Here is a 17,998-nt window from a genome sequence, read left to right as displayed (position 1 = left end):
TGTGTGAATTAAATAATGTGCAGTATCATTGCGGAGCTAGCCAGCTATAACAGTATGTCACAATTAATAAAACTCACTCTCTATAAATTTCATTTCATCTCAGTTTTAATATTATGTACCTATACTGGTTATGTGATGACATCATTACAACTAGGAAGAAGGCAAGCAATTTTCAGTAAAGCACCAAAAGAGCATACAGTAAAAATAGGAACTGAGGCAGGGGAGAGTGCAATTCTGGAAGTTCTTTGTAGGAATTAACTTTGCACGGATAACTGTAGCCAAGTGATTTTCATTTCATCATTGTATTTATGGTATATCTCTCACATTAATCTTGCCCTCCAGGCCCAAATATTCAACCCTGCTCATGCTAACACCACCACCTCATAAAAATATTGGTGACGTTAACCAGCACTTCATACACAACAAGTAAAACTTCCATCTTGATGATCCTAGGGGCCATCTACACTATAGAAATAATGCAATTTGACACCAATTTAACTGCTGTATTTCCATCCAATGGAATCCTAAGATTATGTAGTTTTACAGAGAAACCTGTCTTTAGCCTTCTCTGCCAAAGAGTGCTGGTGTCTCATAAAACTACAAACCCTAAGGGTTCTGTAGGATGGAACCATGGCAGTTAAGCTGGTATCAAAATGCATTAATTCTACAGTGTAGATGCTCCCCTAGACTTCACTTTCATACCGAGCAATCCAACAATAGTTGGATTTCCAGACAACTGCAACTATATTTCCCAATGGCTTTGATGGATGACATGTACAACCACTGATCGCTCCTTAACATATCAAACAAGAAGCCTCTCACCTGTACCAGCCTTGCAGTCAGTTCTGGGCAACAGACTTCTTGGTTGCTGCTCCATCAGCTGCTTAGTCCCTGCTCCTTTTGCACCATCACCTTGGGAGCAGCAGTTGAGCAGCTGGATGAGCAGTGACCAAGAAGTCTCCCACTAGTAGGATGTATAAGCAATAGCATGTACATTTCTATATTGCTTATCAGTAAGCTCAGTGCTGTCTAAGTTGTTTACAATTGGTAAGCTAATTGTCCCCAATGAGCTGGATACTCATTTTACTGACCTACAAAAGGATGGAAGGCTGAGTCAACCTTGGGGTGCCTGGGATCGAATTTACAACCTTGTGGCTGCAGTACTGGCATTTAACCACTGTACCAGCCTTGAAGCAAAAGCTGATGTGGGAAGACTGGTCACTGCTCGACATGCTGCTTGGTTGCTTCTCCCAAGGTTACTGAGTGCAAAGGGAGAAATTTGTCCCTGGTGAGGAAGGACTTTTCATTCTTCTTCACTGCGGCAGAGAGGGATGCAGTTGGCTTCCCACTTTTCTCCCCATTGAGGAAGGAATCTCAACCTGAGAGAAACAAGAGACATGAAGGCTGCCACCTCACCTGTGACAGCACTTTATTCTGACCTCAGAGGAAGCTACTTCACTGATGGGGAAGTGTTTGGTCAGGAAGGCAGCAGTAGCAGCCCTGAGGAGAAAGAAACCTTATTTTTATTTCTCAACAAAGCTTGGCTTGGCTGGGGAGTGGGTGGTGAACCTAGCGTTCAGCAAGTTTCTGGGGTTTATTTTTAAATTTAAATTTTAAAAAAAACCCTGCCATCCACCAATCTATCCTGCTGCTAACCTGATGCAGACACACATAAAAATTACTGGATTACCCTGGAAATTGTGAAGCAGGAAGTGAGAAATCTTATTAAAGTCTAAAAGAAGGTTTAACTGCTGAAATGACCATATATTGTCTTTTCCCATAGGATCAGAATAGAAATCATTATGGATTTCCCCCCAGTGTTGAAGATAAGCCCACAGTCTCCTCTTGTCTTCAGGACCTCTGCATTGTTCAGACAAAGGGTTTTCCTAGCTGGACAACATAAGGTACTGTTTTACTGAAGCTGCCAGGGGCTCAATCTGGGACTTGGCACATTGCAATTGCAGCTTTTCCACTGAGTTTATGGGACCTCCCACAGGATATGGCTGGAGAACTGGAATGAGCAGCATTTTCATATCTACATCTCAGTTACTATAGATCAGAAATTCTAACACAGCTCTAAAATTGCACAAAGACTAGGTCAAAGGAAAATCACTTTAGAGACAAGGATGCTAAGTGACTGGCACAAACCCAGCTATCACAAGGAGTTTTTTGTGATGTGTGCCCTCAAGTTGTTTCCAACTTATAAGGACCCTAAAGTGAACCTGTCACTGGGGTTTCTTGGCAAGATTTGTGCAGACGGGCTTTGTTTTTGCCTTTCTCTGAAGCTGAGAGACTATGACTTGCCCAAGGTCACCTAGTAGGAGTGCATTTTAGATTTGGTTTGCATTTTTTACTTGCTGCTGCAATCTAAATACCCTAAAGGCATCAGATCCCATCTGATCTGATCCCAAGTACTGTAGGCTATATTTAAGTGGCAGGAACTGGCAAAACCACCTCTGATATTCCTTGCTGATGCCAACCCTATGAAATTCATAGGTTCACCATAAATTGACAGGCATCTTGAAGGCACATACACATATTATTAACCTAATGTGTGCTAGAGGTCCTTCAACTACAGAGTCACCAATAATAATAATAATAATAATAACAACAACAACAACAACCTACTTTCTCCCTGCCTCTCCCTGTAGAAATAACACAAATATAATGACAAGTATATTGCTATTTCTTGTGTGGGAAGAATAATATACTTGCCATTTTAAGTGAGAAACTGAGAGCAGAATTTGGGTACTCTGAAAGTATTTGGGTACTCTAACAGTCCTCTGGAAGTATATTTCTGAATGTGTGAGCAGTGACTCTTGCCTGTAGGAAATTTTTATATCTAAATAAATCAAATGTTACACAACACCAGCAGACCTCCAGCATATTCATTCCTAAATGAAGCAAATCCAGGAACGTTCCTGCCCTAAAATGTATTTCTTTCTTCAAAGATGAGAGATATGTGAAAAACGACAATTTTAGATTCCACAACTACTAAATAAAATTATTTCTTAGGATCTTCTTCACATAACATCTCTGAATGCAGTGCAGGGTGTCCCCTGTATGCCCTCATATTATGATATGATTAAACAAATATCTAAAGACATCTTTCTCTTCATAGGAGGGAAAGCTGGGCTTTGGAAGAGTTTCCTACTGCTAGGAAAAAAAGAACACTTGATAAGGTACAGGCCTCTGGCAAGTTTCAAAAATTGTGACTGCTAAGTAAAATGAATGACAGCAGTCGCCATTTGCTACTGCTATTCAGCATAATCCATGTAGAATGCATCTACACTGTAGACATAATGAAGTTTGACACCACTTTGACTGTCATGGCTCCATCCTACAGAATTCTGGGATTAGTATTTTTGTGAGTTACCAGCAGCCTTTGGCAGAAAAGCTAAAGGTTTTGTAAAACTATGGCGCATTACAGACCGCCCAAAAGTGGGTGGTCTGCCGCCACCATCATTAGCTACGCCAAGAAGCCCCAGCGGCCAGAGTGAGGCTTCTCGGCGCAGCTAAAAAGGAGCACCCAAATAGCGCTCCTTTTTGGCCCCTGGAAGTGGTGCCGCGAGGTGCGCACTCACGGTGTCAATTCCACTGCGCCACATCCGGACGCTGTGCGTCCGAGATGTCAAAATGGCACCCCCTGTGTGGACGGGGGCCGCCATTTGGTACACGCTCCACGCATCCTAGGAACAGGTCCGGTTAGGAAGGTGAGACCCTTCCTAATCCTAGCACACTCCTTCCTAACCCTAGGACGCGCGGAGCGCATACTAAATGGCCGTTTATAACACACCTATATCTTCACTGCTTTTCAGAACGATGACAGATTTATTGAAAGGAAAATTCATAGTTTAATTTGAGCATGCCACTATAAATTAATAACATGTTAACAAGAAACTTGTAATTAACATGTTAAAAACATGTAATCTTAGGCTGTTGCCACACTGCAGAATTAAAGCAGCTGAACACCACTGTATCTCTCATGGCTTCATCCTATGGAATACTGGGATTTGTAGTTTGTTGTGGCAAGTATTCCGTAGTATTGTCCCATGACAGTTAAAGCAGTATCAAACTGCATTAATTCTTCAGTGTAAATGCAGCCTACCATATATATTCAACTATAAGTTGAGAAATTTATGCCCCAAAATTGCTCCTGAAATTTGGGGTAGACTTATATAAGGGTCAATACACCAGTAATGCTTAGAAGGGTCCTAAAGCAAGCAAGCTTGATGCCCCAATCTCCATTGAACACCAAATTCCTTCCCCCTCCAGTCCATTTTGCAAGCCTTTGCTTCCTATGGAAAAACCTCCCCATTTAAAAACACTTGCTTCTTTCTCTGCTCTGTCTTCCAAGCCTTTGCTTCGTGATGGAAAACCTCTCCACTTAAATCCACTTGCTTCTTTCTCTGTTCTGTTTTGCAAGCCTTTGCTTCCTATGGAAAAACCTCTCCTTTTAAAACCACTTGCTTCTGTCCCCAGCCCCTTTTGCAAGACCTTGCTTCCTATGGAAACAACTCTCCATTTAAATCCACTTGACTGAATCCAATTGTACTAGACCAAAACATAGGGGGTTATTTTGTCATCAAATGACACTAAACTAGGGCTACCAAAGTGAGAAGCAGACCAGTCATAATGGAAGTGATTGTCGAAGAAAAATCAAAAGGCCATAATCAGTATAGCACATTGTCAATCAAAATGCAGCCAAATCAGTCTGCAAATTACATGGTCAGTGCATCTAGCAATTTACAACAAGCTAAGGCAGATCAAAAATATGGATGCCTAAGCACCCTAAAAAGAAATCAATAAACTGAATAGGGAAATATATATGTCAAGTAAGTCTTGACAATTGTTATGACAGAGCAAAATCATCATGGATACTGTGCACAAAATCATAATGAGTGCTCTTGTCCTGCAGGTCATTCTTATGCCTAAAATCCAAGGACAAGACTCATACATGGAACTAAACCTAAGAAAAACATAGGTAATATGGTATTGGATACTCAGGCAACATGGAGTTGTGGTTGTCACACTAAAGCTTTCCAAACTATAAATTTATATATGAGATGTCTATAAAATAAAATGTAAAATGCAAAGAAGCATCTTATATGTCTTCAGGGCATTTTCTCTAGCTCTCCAGGTTATTATTCACAAAAAGACATAATGAAAGCTCCAGGAATGTCCCATATTTCTCAAGCATAAGACAGTTATTTACCTATGTAAATACCTGTGTATAATTACAGTGCTCTAGAAATAAAATTTAATAATAATAATAATAATAATAATAATAATATGTGCATCTTTTTGCAGGTAGAGGAACTGTGAGTGTAGGTGAAGTGAACCCAGACCCAGGATCAAGTTGACATTTTCCAGCCTAAGACTGGACTGGTGTATTTTCATATTTAATAACATACATAGTAAAAGATATAAACTAGTTTCAATTAATGTGGAAGTTAAGCCAACACATTCTGTGAAATGAAACAAATGAGCATTCCTACAAGCAATGAAGTGAGTAATCATATCGAACACACTAATGAATAGTTGGCTGGGTTTGGGAGCAATACTGGGACTTTTGTACCCTCCAGCTCTAGAGATAAATTAAATCGAAACATGAACCATGATGGAAAGGAGAAGGGAGAGCAATACACAGATCTTCATTAGGTCCTACCATCAAAAGAGCCATAAAACTGCCTTTAGGGCATCCTACTCAATGAATTACTGCATATCTGAGATAGCCAAGAACATGACATAGTATGTGAAGAACCCATAGGTTAAAGATTTTTAAGAGTTCTTTAGTGATTTTTTTTCTTTCTAAAAGCAGCCTGACTAGCTACCTACATTTATTGATAATTAAACCAGTAATATCACATACCTGGAAACTGTGAGAGAGGTTAAAAAAAAAAAGGAGGTTGGAAAGATTTTTTAAAAAAACAGCTAAATCACATCCATCGAATCCATCTCTATAAACCAAAAAGCCCTAAACATGTGGGCTATTCTAGCTGTTCTGTTATTTGAGTTGATTCCCCTCCCCTGCAAAGAACCACATGAAAAATTCCCATTTACACTCTGATTATAAGGATGCCTAAATTTCATCCTTGGGGTTTTCATAATCAAGGTTCATCCTTTTAAAAGAATGCAAAATAAGATATTGTTGTCATTGCATATGTAGCTGTACAACTAAAATCTACATCATTCTCCAAGTATGAAGCTTCAGTGAGCTAGCAAGAACCAGAAAGCCTGCACACTCTAAGCAGCCCTCTAAATAGCACAACACTCATGATGTTTCATACACTGTAAAATGTTCCCTGAGCTGCTTATAAGGAGATCATGTTTTCCCTAGTCCCAGAATTCACCAGCTCCAATGAACTGTGGCCATGCTGTCTGGAGAAGTCTGAGGCTTCAATCCCAAACTGTAATCTTCCCAAGCGCTGGCAATCACCTCTTATGACTTCCTGCAAGAACAAAGAAGCACTATGGCCCTTATCACATGAGGGACTTACCACGCAGTAATCGTAGCCCAAACATTGCCCAAACAATCCAGAAGTGCAGAGATGGGATCATCCTCCACGCTTCTGAAACATCACTGAAGTGCTCTTGTTGTTTGGATTCTCCATGAACGATTGGTTGATGGAAGAACAGCGGAATATCTCAATTAAGTTTCAGAAGTGTGATGGTCAATCCCACCTCCATGCTTCTGGAGCGTTTGGGCAACATTTGGGTTATGATTACCGCACAGTAAGTTTCTTGCGTGATAAGGGCCATAGTGCTTCTTTGTTGTTGCAGGAAGTCATAAGAGGTGATTGCCAGAGCTTGGGAAGATTACAGTGTGATAAAGTCATGTGGGGGAGAGAGCTGTCTAGAAACTCTCTACCTACAGCATGCCAGTGCCATATGCAGGCACGCCATACACAGCTTTAACCTTACGTGGAAGGTTACGCCAGCATAAGGAGAATGATGCGCCCACCTGTGGCGCACATAACGCACGAGACATTGGAACACTCCCCCATTGAAACTAATGGGGTTTGAGCGTACGCATTTTTCCCCATACGCGGAGGGGGGTAATGGATCTCCGCATATGAGGAGGGCCCACTGTAATTCCTCTTCTACCATTGTACCTATGCTCTCCTTTGCAAATAAATTTTGAATATGAATCCTAACTATAGTAATGGTAGCACTACCAGTGGCAGTGGTAGAGGACACCACCTAGAACAGAAGCAAACAGGAGTTTCTGGTTGACAACCTCTCTCTCTATTTCCTTTCCAGATCCTAGAGACATAAACAGAATTATAACAGCCACGATTCTGTTCAGTGCTGGCAGAGTGTAAAGCTCTGCTAGCATACTTCTCCTGGACTTCCCCTTCTGGGTCAGATACAACCTTACTTTGAGGTACAAGAGCACACCTAATGAATTAATAGTTGTCATGGAAATCATGGAGGATGACACCTTTTCTTCTTTCCTGGCTGTACAAATGCATTGATATAATCCCAGAAGCCTCTCTCTCAAACACATTGGTTGGCTATGGGGTGAACATTAGTGTCTTAAACTGAGGTTGGGGGAGGGGAGAGTTCCTTGCACAAGAAAGTATTGGATAACCTCTTCTGCAGCCATCAAATAAGTACACCCACTGGTACAAGTAAACACACTAATATTATGATCTATCAGACTGATCTTTCATAAAATCCATTCAGCTAAGGATATCCATTCAACAGCTGTTACAAATGTAGTCTCCTTTTAGTAATGATAATTATACAGTCCACCTTCCTTATCAGCAGACTTGCCATCCACAGATTTAACCATCCGCATACAGCAAGCCCCCATTGTATTTAATGGCAGTATGTGCACGAGGCCGCACTAGTGGGTGTGTGCATGCCACACAACCATTAATTTTACTGGGGCTTGAGCATGCATGGATTTTGATCACCGCATGGAGCCGAGGGTCTGGAACAGATCCCCCGCAGATATGGAGTCTGACTATACATGATGATTCAGTTTCTTAGCAACAATTGACAACTTTGATGCACAAGAGGGTATCTCAACCTTGGTGGAAAGCTGCAGCTGAATGCTGAAAACTAAGGTATTAATTTTACAAATAAATATTATACAGGTTAAGTCTCCCTTATCCAAAATGCTTGGGACCAGATATATCTTGGATTTCAGTTTTTCAGATTTTGAAATAGTTACATATAAATGAAATATCTTGGAGTGGGAACCCAAGTCAAACATGTAATTTATATGCACTTTGTATACACCTTATAAACATGGCCTGAAGGTAATATTATACATAATATTTTAAAATGATTTTGTGCATGAAACAAAGTTTGTGTACATCAGAAAGCAATGGTGCAACTATCTGAGCCACCCATGTGGACAATTTTGGATTTGGAGTATTTGGGATTTTGAAATTCTACACAGGAGATACTTAATATGTATATTAATTATATATGTCTGTCTGTCTACATACACACACACGCGCGCGCACACACAAACACAAACACACATGCACACACTGTTTGTCTCTGGTTGCAAATTCTCAGGAAAAAATGTGGGTAGATCATCTTCAGTACAGCGGATTCCTTCTTATGTCACTGCCCTACTTTCATACTGCATCACATGAAAGCAATTTTGTATGCACTTAAATGTGGCCACACATAGGATTTCCATTAGACACTCAGAATTTAAACAGAAACAGTTTCTATATTTTATCATATCTGCTGAATAAATTATTCACATCTCATTTATGAATGCTCTAGTTAAAAGCACAATATAAATAAATCACTATAAGACAATGTAAGTCAAAGGGAATTCAAATAAAGAGTTGTGATCTTCTACACTGGGATTCTCCCATCCTTTCTTTAAAACTAATTTGGTGATACAACCTTCTCTGGATCCATTCAAAACGCCTATACTCTCCCTGGACATTTCTCTTTGCTATTGCTATTTGTTGGTTATATTAATAAGTAGCTGACAGAAAGAAAGCTTGGTAAAGAACTGACATTATGCCATCCTCAACTGAGACTTTGGTGCAAAAACTATGATGTGAATCCAAGGGAAAAACTCATCTGAGATCCAAGTGATTCAGCACTTCTTTAAAGCAGAAATTCAAGCATTAGAGAAATTCAAAAATTAGAGGAAATTCAAGAATTTAAACATTAAACCTACCCATGTATTATTATATTGTAACAACGGTCAGAATTAGCTGAAAGACTAGAAATGACTGTGAACAAGAGGAGCTACAAGCCCTATATGGTATGATATGAAAATAGCCAGCAAGGAAGAGGGTTTGGCAGCATCCTGATGAGTGGTAGGAGAAGCTGAGAACAACCCTGAAGATGACTGCGGTGGAGCTGTCACTCTGTCTGCTGCTGGTAGTGGTTGTAATGAGTAAGGGAGTTTTTTAGATCTTTTCTCAGCCTAAATACAATTGGGAAGCAGACTAAAAGTTGCATAGTTATAGTGTGGTTTTCTCAGTCCAGGAGCAGAAGTTTGATGATGTAAAAACAATGCTACCTAATAAAACCAAGTCTGTAAGGAAAAAAAATGTGAGGGGATCAAGGCAGTATACTTTGAGTTACCATCATTGGTCCTTGCAATGCTTACAACAGGGTACAGTCAACTACGCTAGTAAGGAAGGGTTTGTTGAGTTGGCTAATAATCCTTACTTATTGTTCTTTCAATAGGAATGTGAAGAAATGTATCCGTAGACTAAAGAAAGACAGGTAGGCTTTCAGGAATAGGCAGGAGAATCTTTACAACATTTTTTATACATATGTTTTTGGCTAATAGGCATTTATTTATTGAATTTATATCATTTATATATAATATAAAAGGCAGCATGCATGAATATTTTTCCTTCTTCAGGTCACAACAATTCAGTGATACAGATCAAGCTGAAGGAGGATGAGTGTCCCAAGGTAACCAATTAATTTGGTTCACTGGATCTGGAACCTGGATCTCCCAAGTCCCAGTCAAGGACTTCATAACTGTTAAAACACAATGGTTCCTATATTCATTACCCAACAATTATATAACAAAAAGATATTCAGTGAAGAAGTTGATCATTGGTTTCTGATAAGCTGTTGACCATTTCCACACCATCCTAGGTCCAGCCCACATCCTTTGGTGCTGTCCACGAAGAAAGACTAGATGATTAATTTTTTTAATGAAGAACTAAAATAGCAAATGTACAGCTTACCTAAACGGTGGCAAGTGAGGTGCATGTTAACCAAGCAGATTTCTTCCTCTCTCCCTGTCCTATTGCCCATATCTGAAAGGTGTAAACACCAAGTAGGCAGAAAAAAAATTAAGTATATGCCTTATGCATTCAAATGAAATAAACATGGGAAATGTATAGTTTAAATATGGAACAATTTCCTAAATATATGGAATATCCTTCTCTTGACAAGTAAACACAAGGTCCATTAAAGGGTATGGTAAAATGCAATCTTTTATTTAAAATGAGGGGGGGGGGGTGACAGGTAACCCCAGAACTGTTATGCAATAGTTTCCAATAATTGAACTGGGGGCAAAAATTCATTTCAAGGCTGTTCATAAACAGCTTCCTTGTGCTCTGCCAACTCCAGCCCTATTTTACCTGAATGCAAAATAAAGGATCAAGGTGGGAATTCTGCTGAATAATGGATTATAAAGCCAAAGCAGATTAATTATCTCTGTCACCATAAATAGGTGTACATTTAGGACTGACTCGGTATGTATGTGTATACTCATTCTCTCTGCTTTGTCCTTCCACAACGTCAGGAATACATTAAAAATAACAAATAATTCCTGTTGTGAACTAACAATACAGGAATTCATCCTACATATCATCATCCTTGAGTAAAGTGCAACTGTGAGGAAACAGTTCTTGCTATGAGATCAAAAATTGAAATTATAGATTGAGCTAGCAGTCTATATGCTGAAGCTAATCCAAACATTGTAATTCATAAAACTTTCATTAAAAAAAAATCAAAGGCAAACCCTTTAACAAGGAGAACAAGAGCAGAGAATGTAACAACCATCCAGATATTGGACTGCAACTCCTGTCAGTCTTAGCCAGTATTGCCACTGATGGGGCTCATGGGAGTTGCATTCCAGCAAAATTCAGTGGGCCACATATTCCCTATCCCTAAACCCTACGTGCTCCAGTTTGCTAATTTAAAATCAGACATATCAGAACTACTGGGGGGGGAAACAAGGAAAGGACAATGGCTTGCCATCTAAGATGAATAAATGGAAAAAAATTCATGCTAGGAAAGTTCCTTCCCCTCTCCCATGTTAATGTCTTACCCCCAATCCCTAAGGAGCGTCTCTGGAGATTCAGAGACCCTTTTGACCAATGTGGGATGAGACGGGAAGAATTCCCAATTTGGCAGACCTGTCCCTCATTTGGGGTGGAGGTTAACCTCTTTCCAATGGGGGGGTGGGGGTGGGATAAGGAACTTTTCTACCATAGCCTTCCTTCCACTTGCTCATCTTAGAATCCAAGCCAGAGATTCTAGAATCCCCTTACTCTGTTCTCTGTTTTCATATATAGTACAGTTATGTGTTAATCTTGCCTCAACAACTGTGAGCACTATGGTTGTTTCAGATACAAAAACTCTAAAACTATTATTCTCATAGCATGGATGAAAACATCTCTGGGAAAGAGGTTATGTAAGACTAATTTATAATATATACTGTACTTTCTGATTCAGAAGCTTCTTCCATATTCAGCAGCTCCAGTAAACACATGGAGAGGCATCCTGTTCACAAATCTAACCTAAAGAACCATCAGCCTCTTTTCTAATGTTATCAGTTCAGCCTTTACTCAATAAAGCACTTTGCTGATTGTGAACTGAATAGTCAGACCCATGTGTTATGAGATACTAAAAACATGTGTTGGTGGATCTTAATCCTTCAGTGGCAACTCACAGTCCAAAACAAGTGGAGAGAAGAAGAGGAGACAACATATAACATAGCTGCTCACAGACAAACATGGAAGCCCACTGGGAAACAACAGTACACAGCCAAAGATGGAATGATCCATATAGTCATTGTGAGAGGTTGTGAAAATTCAGATTGTGCTAAATGCTTTCCACACTGTCATGCATCAAGTATCAATAATTTTAAAAACAGATGTGTTTATTTCAGGGGGACCTAAAATATGCATGTCTGGCTTTCTCCTTATTGTGCATGGCTAACTTTTCCTAACATACATATGAAATTCCTTTACCTTATTGAGGGGCAAAGTTGTTGTGAATCTAGATGATTAATCAACTGACTGAAGTGTATCATTACATGTGCAAAGGTCTCTTTTCCAGCTTCTTCCTTTTAATTACCACTATCACAAGGATAAAAATAATTATCGATAAGTTTACAAAAATACAAAGAGTAGATTCACATGTACACATTTTTTTTCTCGGTCTTTTCCACTCCAGTTTCCCCCCAGAAGTAATTTCTCCTTATTTTCTTACTGTTACAATCTATGGCAATATCTAAGAAATGAAACACAAATACATAAATAAATAAATGAAAGTTTTCTCGGGAGGAAATGTAATGAAGAAAATAAGTAATTTTGGTATTCTATAAGATTTCTACTAAACAATCCAGATTTTCTCAGCATCTTGAGAAATATTAGTGTGATTGAATTTTTCCATTTTCTGTTAATGAAGAATTCAACTCATACCTTGACTTACTCACAGTCCATGCAAAGGAATGCTTCAAGGTGTAAATGTAAGTATTAGGATAAAGCTTAATTTCCTTTAAAAATTTGAAAGCTATAAGACACATACATATGTACAAAAGTCAAAACAGAGGAGGTCAAGTTTAATCATTAATTATAATGATGTTTTGTTAAAGATTGCCTTTGCAGACTGGAAAACAGGATGTCTTCTTATGCAAGGCATGGAAATTTTCTAGCTTAAGACCTGCTTGTGTATAGATTTCTGGTTTAAGATCTGTCTGTGTATAAATTTCCATTTTAATCTACAAAAACCCTTTGTTGGAAGTTAAACCCATATTGAATTCTGCTGCTATTAATTATGCACTCATACAGAGACTACAATGTGTCTCCAGTAAAGCATGCTTTTCATTTTTGTTCTGCTACATTATCTATTGCTGAACTGACATAGGCACCACATCAATGCATACAAGTCACATTCTGTTATACCTTAATTAATTCATTAGTAAATTAGTAGGATTTAGAAACGTCTCTATATCAGAGGTTTCCCAACTATGTACAATGCAGTGGAAGCTTCCAAAAATTTCAGAGAAGTAACAATGAATATTGAAAGAACACTGTCTCACTAACCAGATAGGTACCTCTTCTCTTCTTTTCAAAGATAGGTACGTCTACCTCTATGTCTACTTCTACTTCTCTTTGAATGACAATTGCAGTTTCATATGTGGCTGCTGTTCCTGTTGCCCATTTACATAACCACAACAAGCCAAAGACTTAAACTACAGTCAGCCCTTAGTATCCATGGGGAATCAATTCCAGATCCCCTCTCCCCACAGATACCAAAATCTGTGGATGCTCAAACATACATTGTCCCCAATGGCACTGCATGCACTTGGCCAAGCACACATTAGAGATAGCCCCCATTGTCCTTTGGTGGTGCAAGCACATGGCTGCACCATCACTGGGGACAATGGAACATAATGGTGACAAGGCCATGTGCACATGCTGCCAAGGGACAATGGGGGATGTTCCTTATGGTAGCACGGCCATGTGCACACTCTGTAATTTGGGATAATGCAGGCTTGCCATCCACAGATACTTGAATAAGCAGATGGCAAGTTTGTGAATGCCGAGGGCCAACTGTATCACAATTCTTTTTCCCCACAGCTCCATCATACCTAGGCCCAAAAGCAAATGAAAGGGCCCCTCTTCATCTCACCACTATGGTCTTAGAGGAAGAAAAGAAGAGGCAGTATCCCCTGCCTCACTTTCTCCTTTTGAGTCATGTCTCAGAATGGAAACCTGAGAAACTGTTTGTTGTCCTTTTTCTCTTAAACCACCATGTACACTTATAGCACTATATTGATGATGATGATGATGATGATGATGATGATGATGAGGATGATGATGATGATGATGATGATGATGATTTTTATACTCACTATAGACAGTGTGGTTTAGTGGTTTGAATACTGAACCATAGTTCTGGAGACCAGGGTTAAATTATCCACTCAACTGTGGAAGCCCATTGGGTGACTTTCGGCCACAGAACCCACCCACCCCATGATAGTTTCACCTTAGTGTTCCCGTATGTTAGAAACAACTTTAAGGCACACAACAACAACACACTTACTGCAAACGCTAAGTAAATTTAATTTTTTATTTTTAAATATTATTTTATATATATTAAGTAAAAAAGAATAATAGAAAAAATGATAAAGCATATAGAGAAATTGCGTCAGAATATATAACATACATGATATAGACAATAAGCATCTGTTCAATTTCTTTGTTATATTCTCATCCAGTTGTTGAGTTTCTGTTGACTTTCTTCAATCTCAGTGTTAGTTATTACTATACATTTGTAATTCCCCTTCCTATATCCAAACCATTTTTCTAGTACTCTTTAATTTCTATCATAATATTTTCCATATTTGTTCCATTTTTAATATGGAAAAAATGAAAATAATGTAAAATTATTTTTTTTAAAATGACAAAAGTGAAGGGGTCTTCATTTTATAATGATCATGACAAGGGGAAAAAATATTAATATCGCTGCATGCCTTCAGGTTATTTCCAATTTATGGTGACCTAAGGCAAACCTATCACAGGGTTGTCTTTGCAAGATTTATTCAGAGCAGCATTGCTTTTACCTTCCTTTGAGGATGACAGAGAATGACTTGAGAGACTGACAGAGAATGACTTGTTCAATATTACGCATTGGGTTTCTGTCCCAGAATCCTAATCTAACTCTCAAATCACTACAGCACACTGGCTCAAAACACTGATGTAGTCAACATTATAGTCAAGACTGTTGTGATATCTTTGTACTGCTTCACCCAACATACTAGGGCCTCATTCCCACTACCTTTTAAAGCAGATCATGAATCAGTTTGAACCATTTCAAACCATGCTGGTTCCCACTTAATCTGAATTGCTGAAGTGATTCCGAGAGAGGGGCATGCACTAGACCCATTTAAACCATGTCTTTTTTACTTTGACTTTTTTTTTTTAAATCTGTGCAAGTGTGAACCACATGCGGATCATAATCGATTTAAATTTGCCCATCTGGCTGGAATGTGTCCATTTTGAATCAATTAATGCCTGAATGTGAACCACAAGTGGATTATTTTGGAGGGAAAAATGTGATTGGGGCAAATGTAGTGGGAACCACACTCCGCTGTCAAATTGATCCATCAGTTCGGTTCACATGCCAATTTATATGTAAGTGGGAATGAGGCCTATTATGTCCCCACCCCACATACTATTAATAGTTCTGCAGAGTCAAGATGTGATCCTCTGTCACAGAGAAAACAATTATCTTATCTATGTCTAGCTGAATCTATGAGGGTTTCACTGATGCCTTTAAAATGGGGCTGCCCAAATACAACTGGCAGCTTGTGCCGCCTTGAATCTTGTGTATTATAGTGGCCATTTCTAAGAAGTGCACTGTGACTGTTCATTATACAACTTGATCTTGGATCTCTGGATAACTCATGTATCCATAATTACCTAATGGCAAATACATGTGACAGACCTGATTATCTTTATGGTGAATGTTTCCTTTGCTTTTATTCATTTCGTAGCCTTTGAACTGAGCTACACGTGATCTTCAAAAAAAGATGTCTTCTCTCCAGTCACAGACACCATCAAATTATTTTAATTCAAGTGATTTTCTTTTTGTCGTTCTCCTCCCCTTAGGAAAATTCATTATTCATGGCTTGAGGGTATGTGTGGTTGCTCTGGTGGGTTTTAAGAACGGCACAGGCTTTAGTTGTTTTTCAGTTGGGTTTTCCTTTCAGTTTTATCTGCAAAGCTGTCGAGGGTGTTGTTTTTAAGCACACAAAGAAGGAGTAACGATGCAATTGGAGTACTCTGCCAATATATTCTTTAAAGCGCCATTTTCCCCCTTCCTGCCCTGTATTTTGCAGCATTTGAGAACCACAGGCTGCTGACTCCTCTCTGCGCATGTTTAATCGACCACTATGGTTGTCATGCCAACCAGCAAAGAGAATTCTAAGCCTACACTTGGTATTTCAATGCAGTGACCCAATTACTGTCTGTCAACAAATTCACTGGGACAATAGTAAGTGTAACACATTACTGAGATTAAATCCCAAAGACTGGACTATAAAAATGTCTGGAGCCCAAATCTTAAGGCAGTTTCACAGGGCAAAATACTATAAATAGAGTTAGCGGTAATGCTTCCTAATCCTTCAAATGTATACACTGTTTTATAACAGAGCCTTTCAGAAACACACCACAGAATGATCTCCGTTCAAGGTCCCTTTTGTTAGTCACTCTCGAAAAAGAAAAAGATATCCCTTAATGCGAATGTTGGTATGTACCTGGAACTACCATGCATTGCAATCCAAACATTCTTGAAAATGAGAAATATTTCATCCACAAATAGGAGATCTCAAAGTAAAAGATAAATGTTGCAGTTTCACAAAGATGACCACTGGAGAAATGAAATTGTTGACAATGACAACACTAGTCCAAGCAGTATTATCATTCTTGGTAACACAGAGCATTTGTTTACAAGGAAAAGTAACAAGGGCTATAGATAATTATAGCAACTATTTTCTAGACTGTTCTGTGTCACAAAAAATAGGGGGAAAGAAAAAATTTTGCCCAGCTGAAACACCCTCTCATTCTATGATCTCTTCAGCATCTATGTTCAGACGTACACTTCCATTGTTGACATTGGCAGATGGGTTGTCCTGTTATAAATAATTCATCTCAAAAGCATCATCATGGACAATGAACTTGTTCTTGGCAAAAAGCCAATCCCGCATTCATATAAATAAAATATATTAACATATATAGCAATGTTTTTTATTAATATATTAACACATACTTGCAACATCGAGACAGCTTCTACACACAGCCATTTCCAATGTAGAAATCTGTATTTTCTTTGGATAAAATATACCCACATATATAGAAGTATGCAGTAATTCAGTGGTTAAGAGTATGAGCTAAGAATCCTCAGTGCAAACCTATGCAAAACAGTATATCCACTGGATTGTCCTGTATCTCATCTGCAGTTTCCTCTGGCAATATAGTGATAACTATCAGCCTACTGCCAGCTCTAGTAGACAGTACTGAGTTCGACAGGCTAATAATTTAACCTGCTATAAGACTTTTTTCTGTTTCCCCATGGTATGTCCCAAAATATTATTTGCAGTTGTCACTAATATTGCCAATCACAATCTAGTCATTCTAGTTACCATGTAATATACAATGTCGAAACATAATCCTTTACATGTTTTCCCCCATTTTCCCAAGTGGGATTACTGTACCAAGAAATCAATTACCATTCTTAGGAACTATAAATCGAAAAAATGAAGTAACAAGAATTCTTCCATCCTTACCATTTTTTTTCCTGATGGAGGAAAAATGAACTTTAAATTGCTTTGATAGGTAGGAAAATGTGTCATATCCCAGAAAAATGTACTTAACTGGGGCTAGAAAATAGTCCATTAGAGATGAATTAAATTAAAAAGTACAATAATCTGAGATAAGACTCCTATTTCTCTGTTGTGGATGTAAAGGAAGTTGGGCAAGATATAAATCTAAATGAGGAAAAATACTAGATATGAAAAGGAATTTCAATAGGACTATTCAGCAAAGGAAACAAATAGAACATAGGATTGTTGAATCATCACAGTAAATTAGATTAGTTAATATTCTACAGAAAGATAATGACCTGAATCCTATTTGCAGTCACAACTAGTAGACTCACTGAATCAATTGTTATGTAAACCCCCTTGATTCAATGGGTTTGCTCAAGTTGGAAGTAACAATAGGAGTTGGGCCAATATATTTTAAAGAAAGTG

The 17,998-nt window shown here is 38.6% G+C and overlaps 1 protein-coding gene across 1 annotated transcript in view; it reads right to left on the bottom strand.

Moving 5' to 3' along the window:
- The window catches only part of GPM6A (glycoprotein M6A), a 135,401-nt gene that overhangs the window by 83,172 nt on the left and 34,231 nt on the right, over positions 1-17,998 (bottom strand). The window contains 1 exon segment of the mRNA XM_042470134.1: positions 10,194-10,265. Coding sequence (XP_042326068.1) covers positions 10,194-10,265 — 72 coding nt within the window.

Source organism: Sceloporus undulatus, chromosome 5 (genome assembly GCF_019175285.1).
Source record: "Sceloporus undulatus isolate JIND9_A2432 ecotype Alabama chromosome 5, SceUnd_v1.1, whole genome shotgun sequence".
Taxonomy (NCBI): Eukaryota; Metazoa; Chordata; class Lepidosauria; order Squamata; family Phrynosomatidae; genus Sceloporus; species Sceloporus undulatus.
This window is presented reverse-complemented; position numbering and strand designations above follow the sequence as displayed.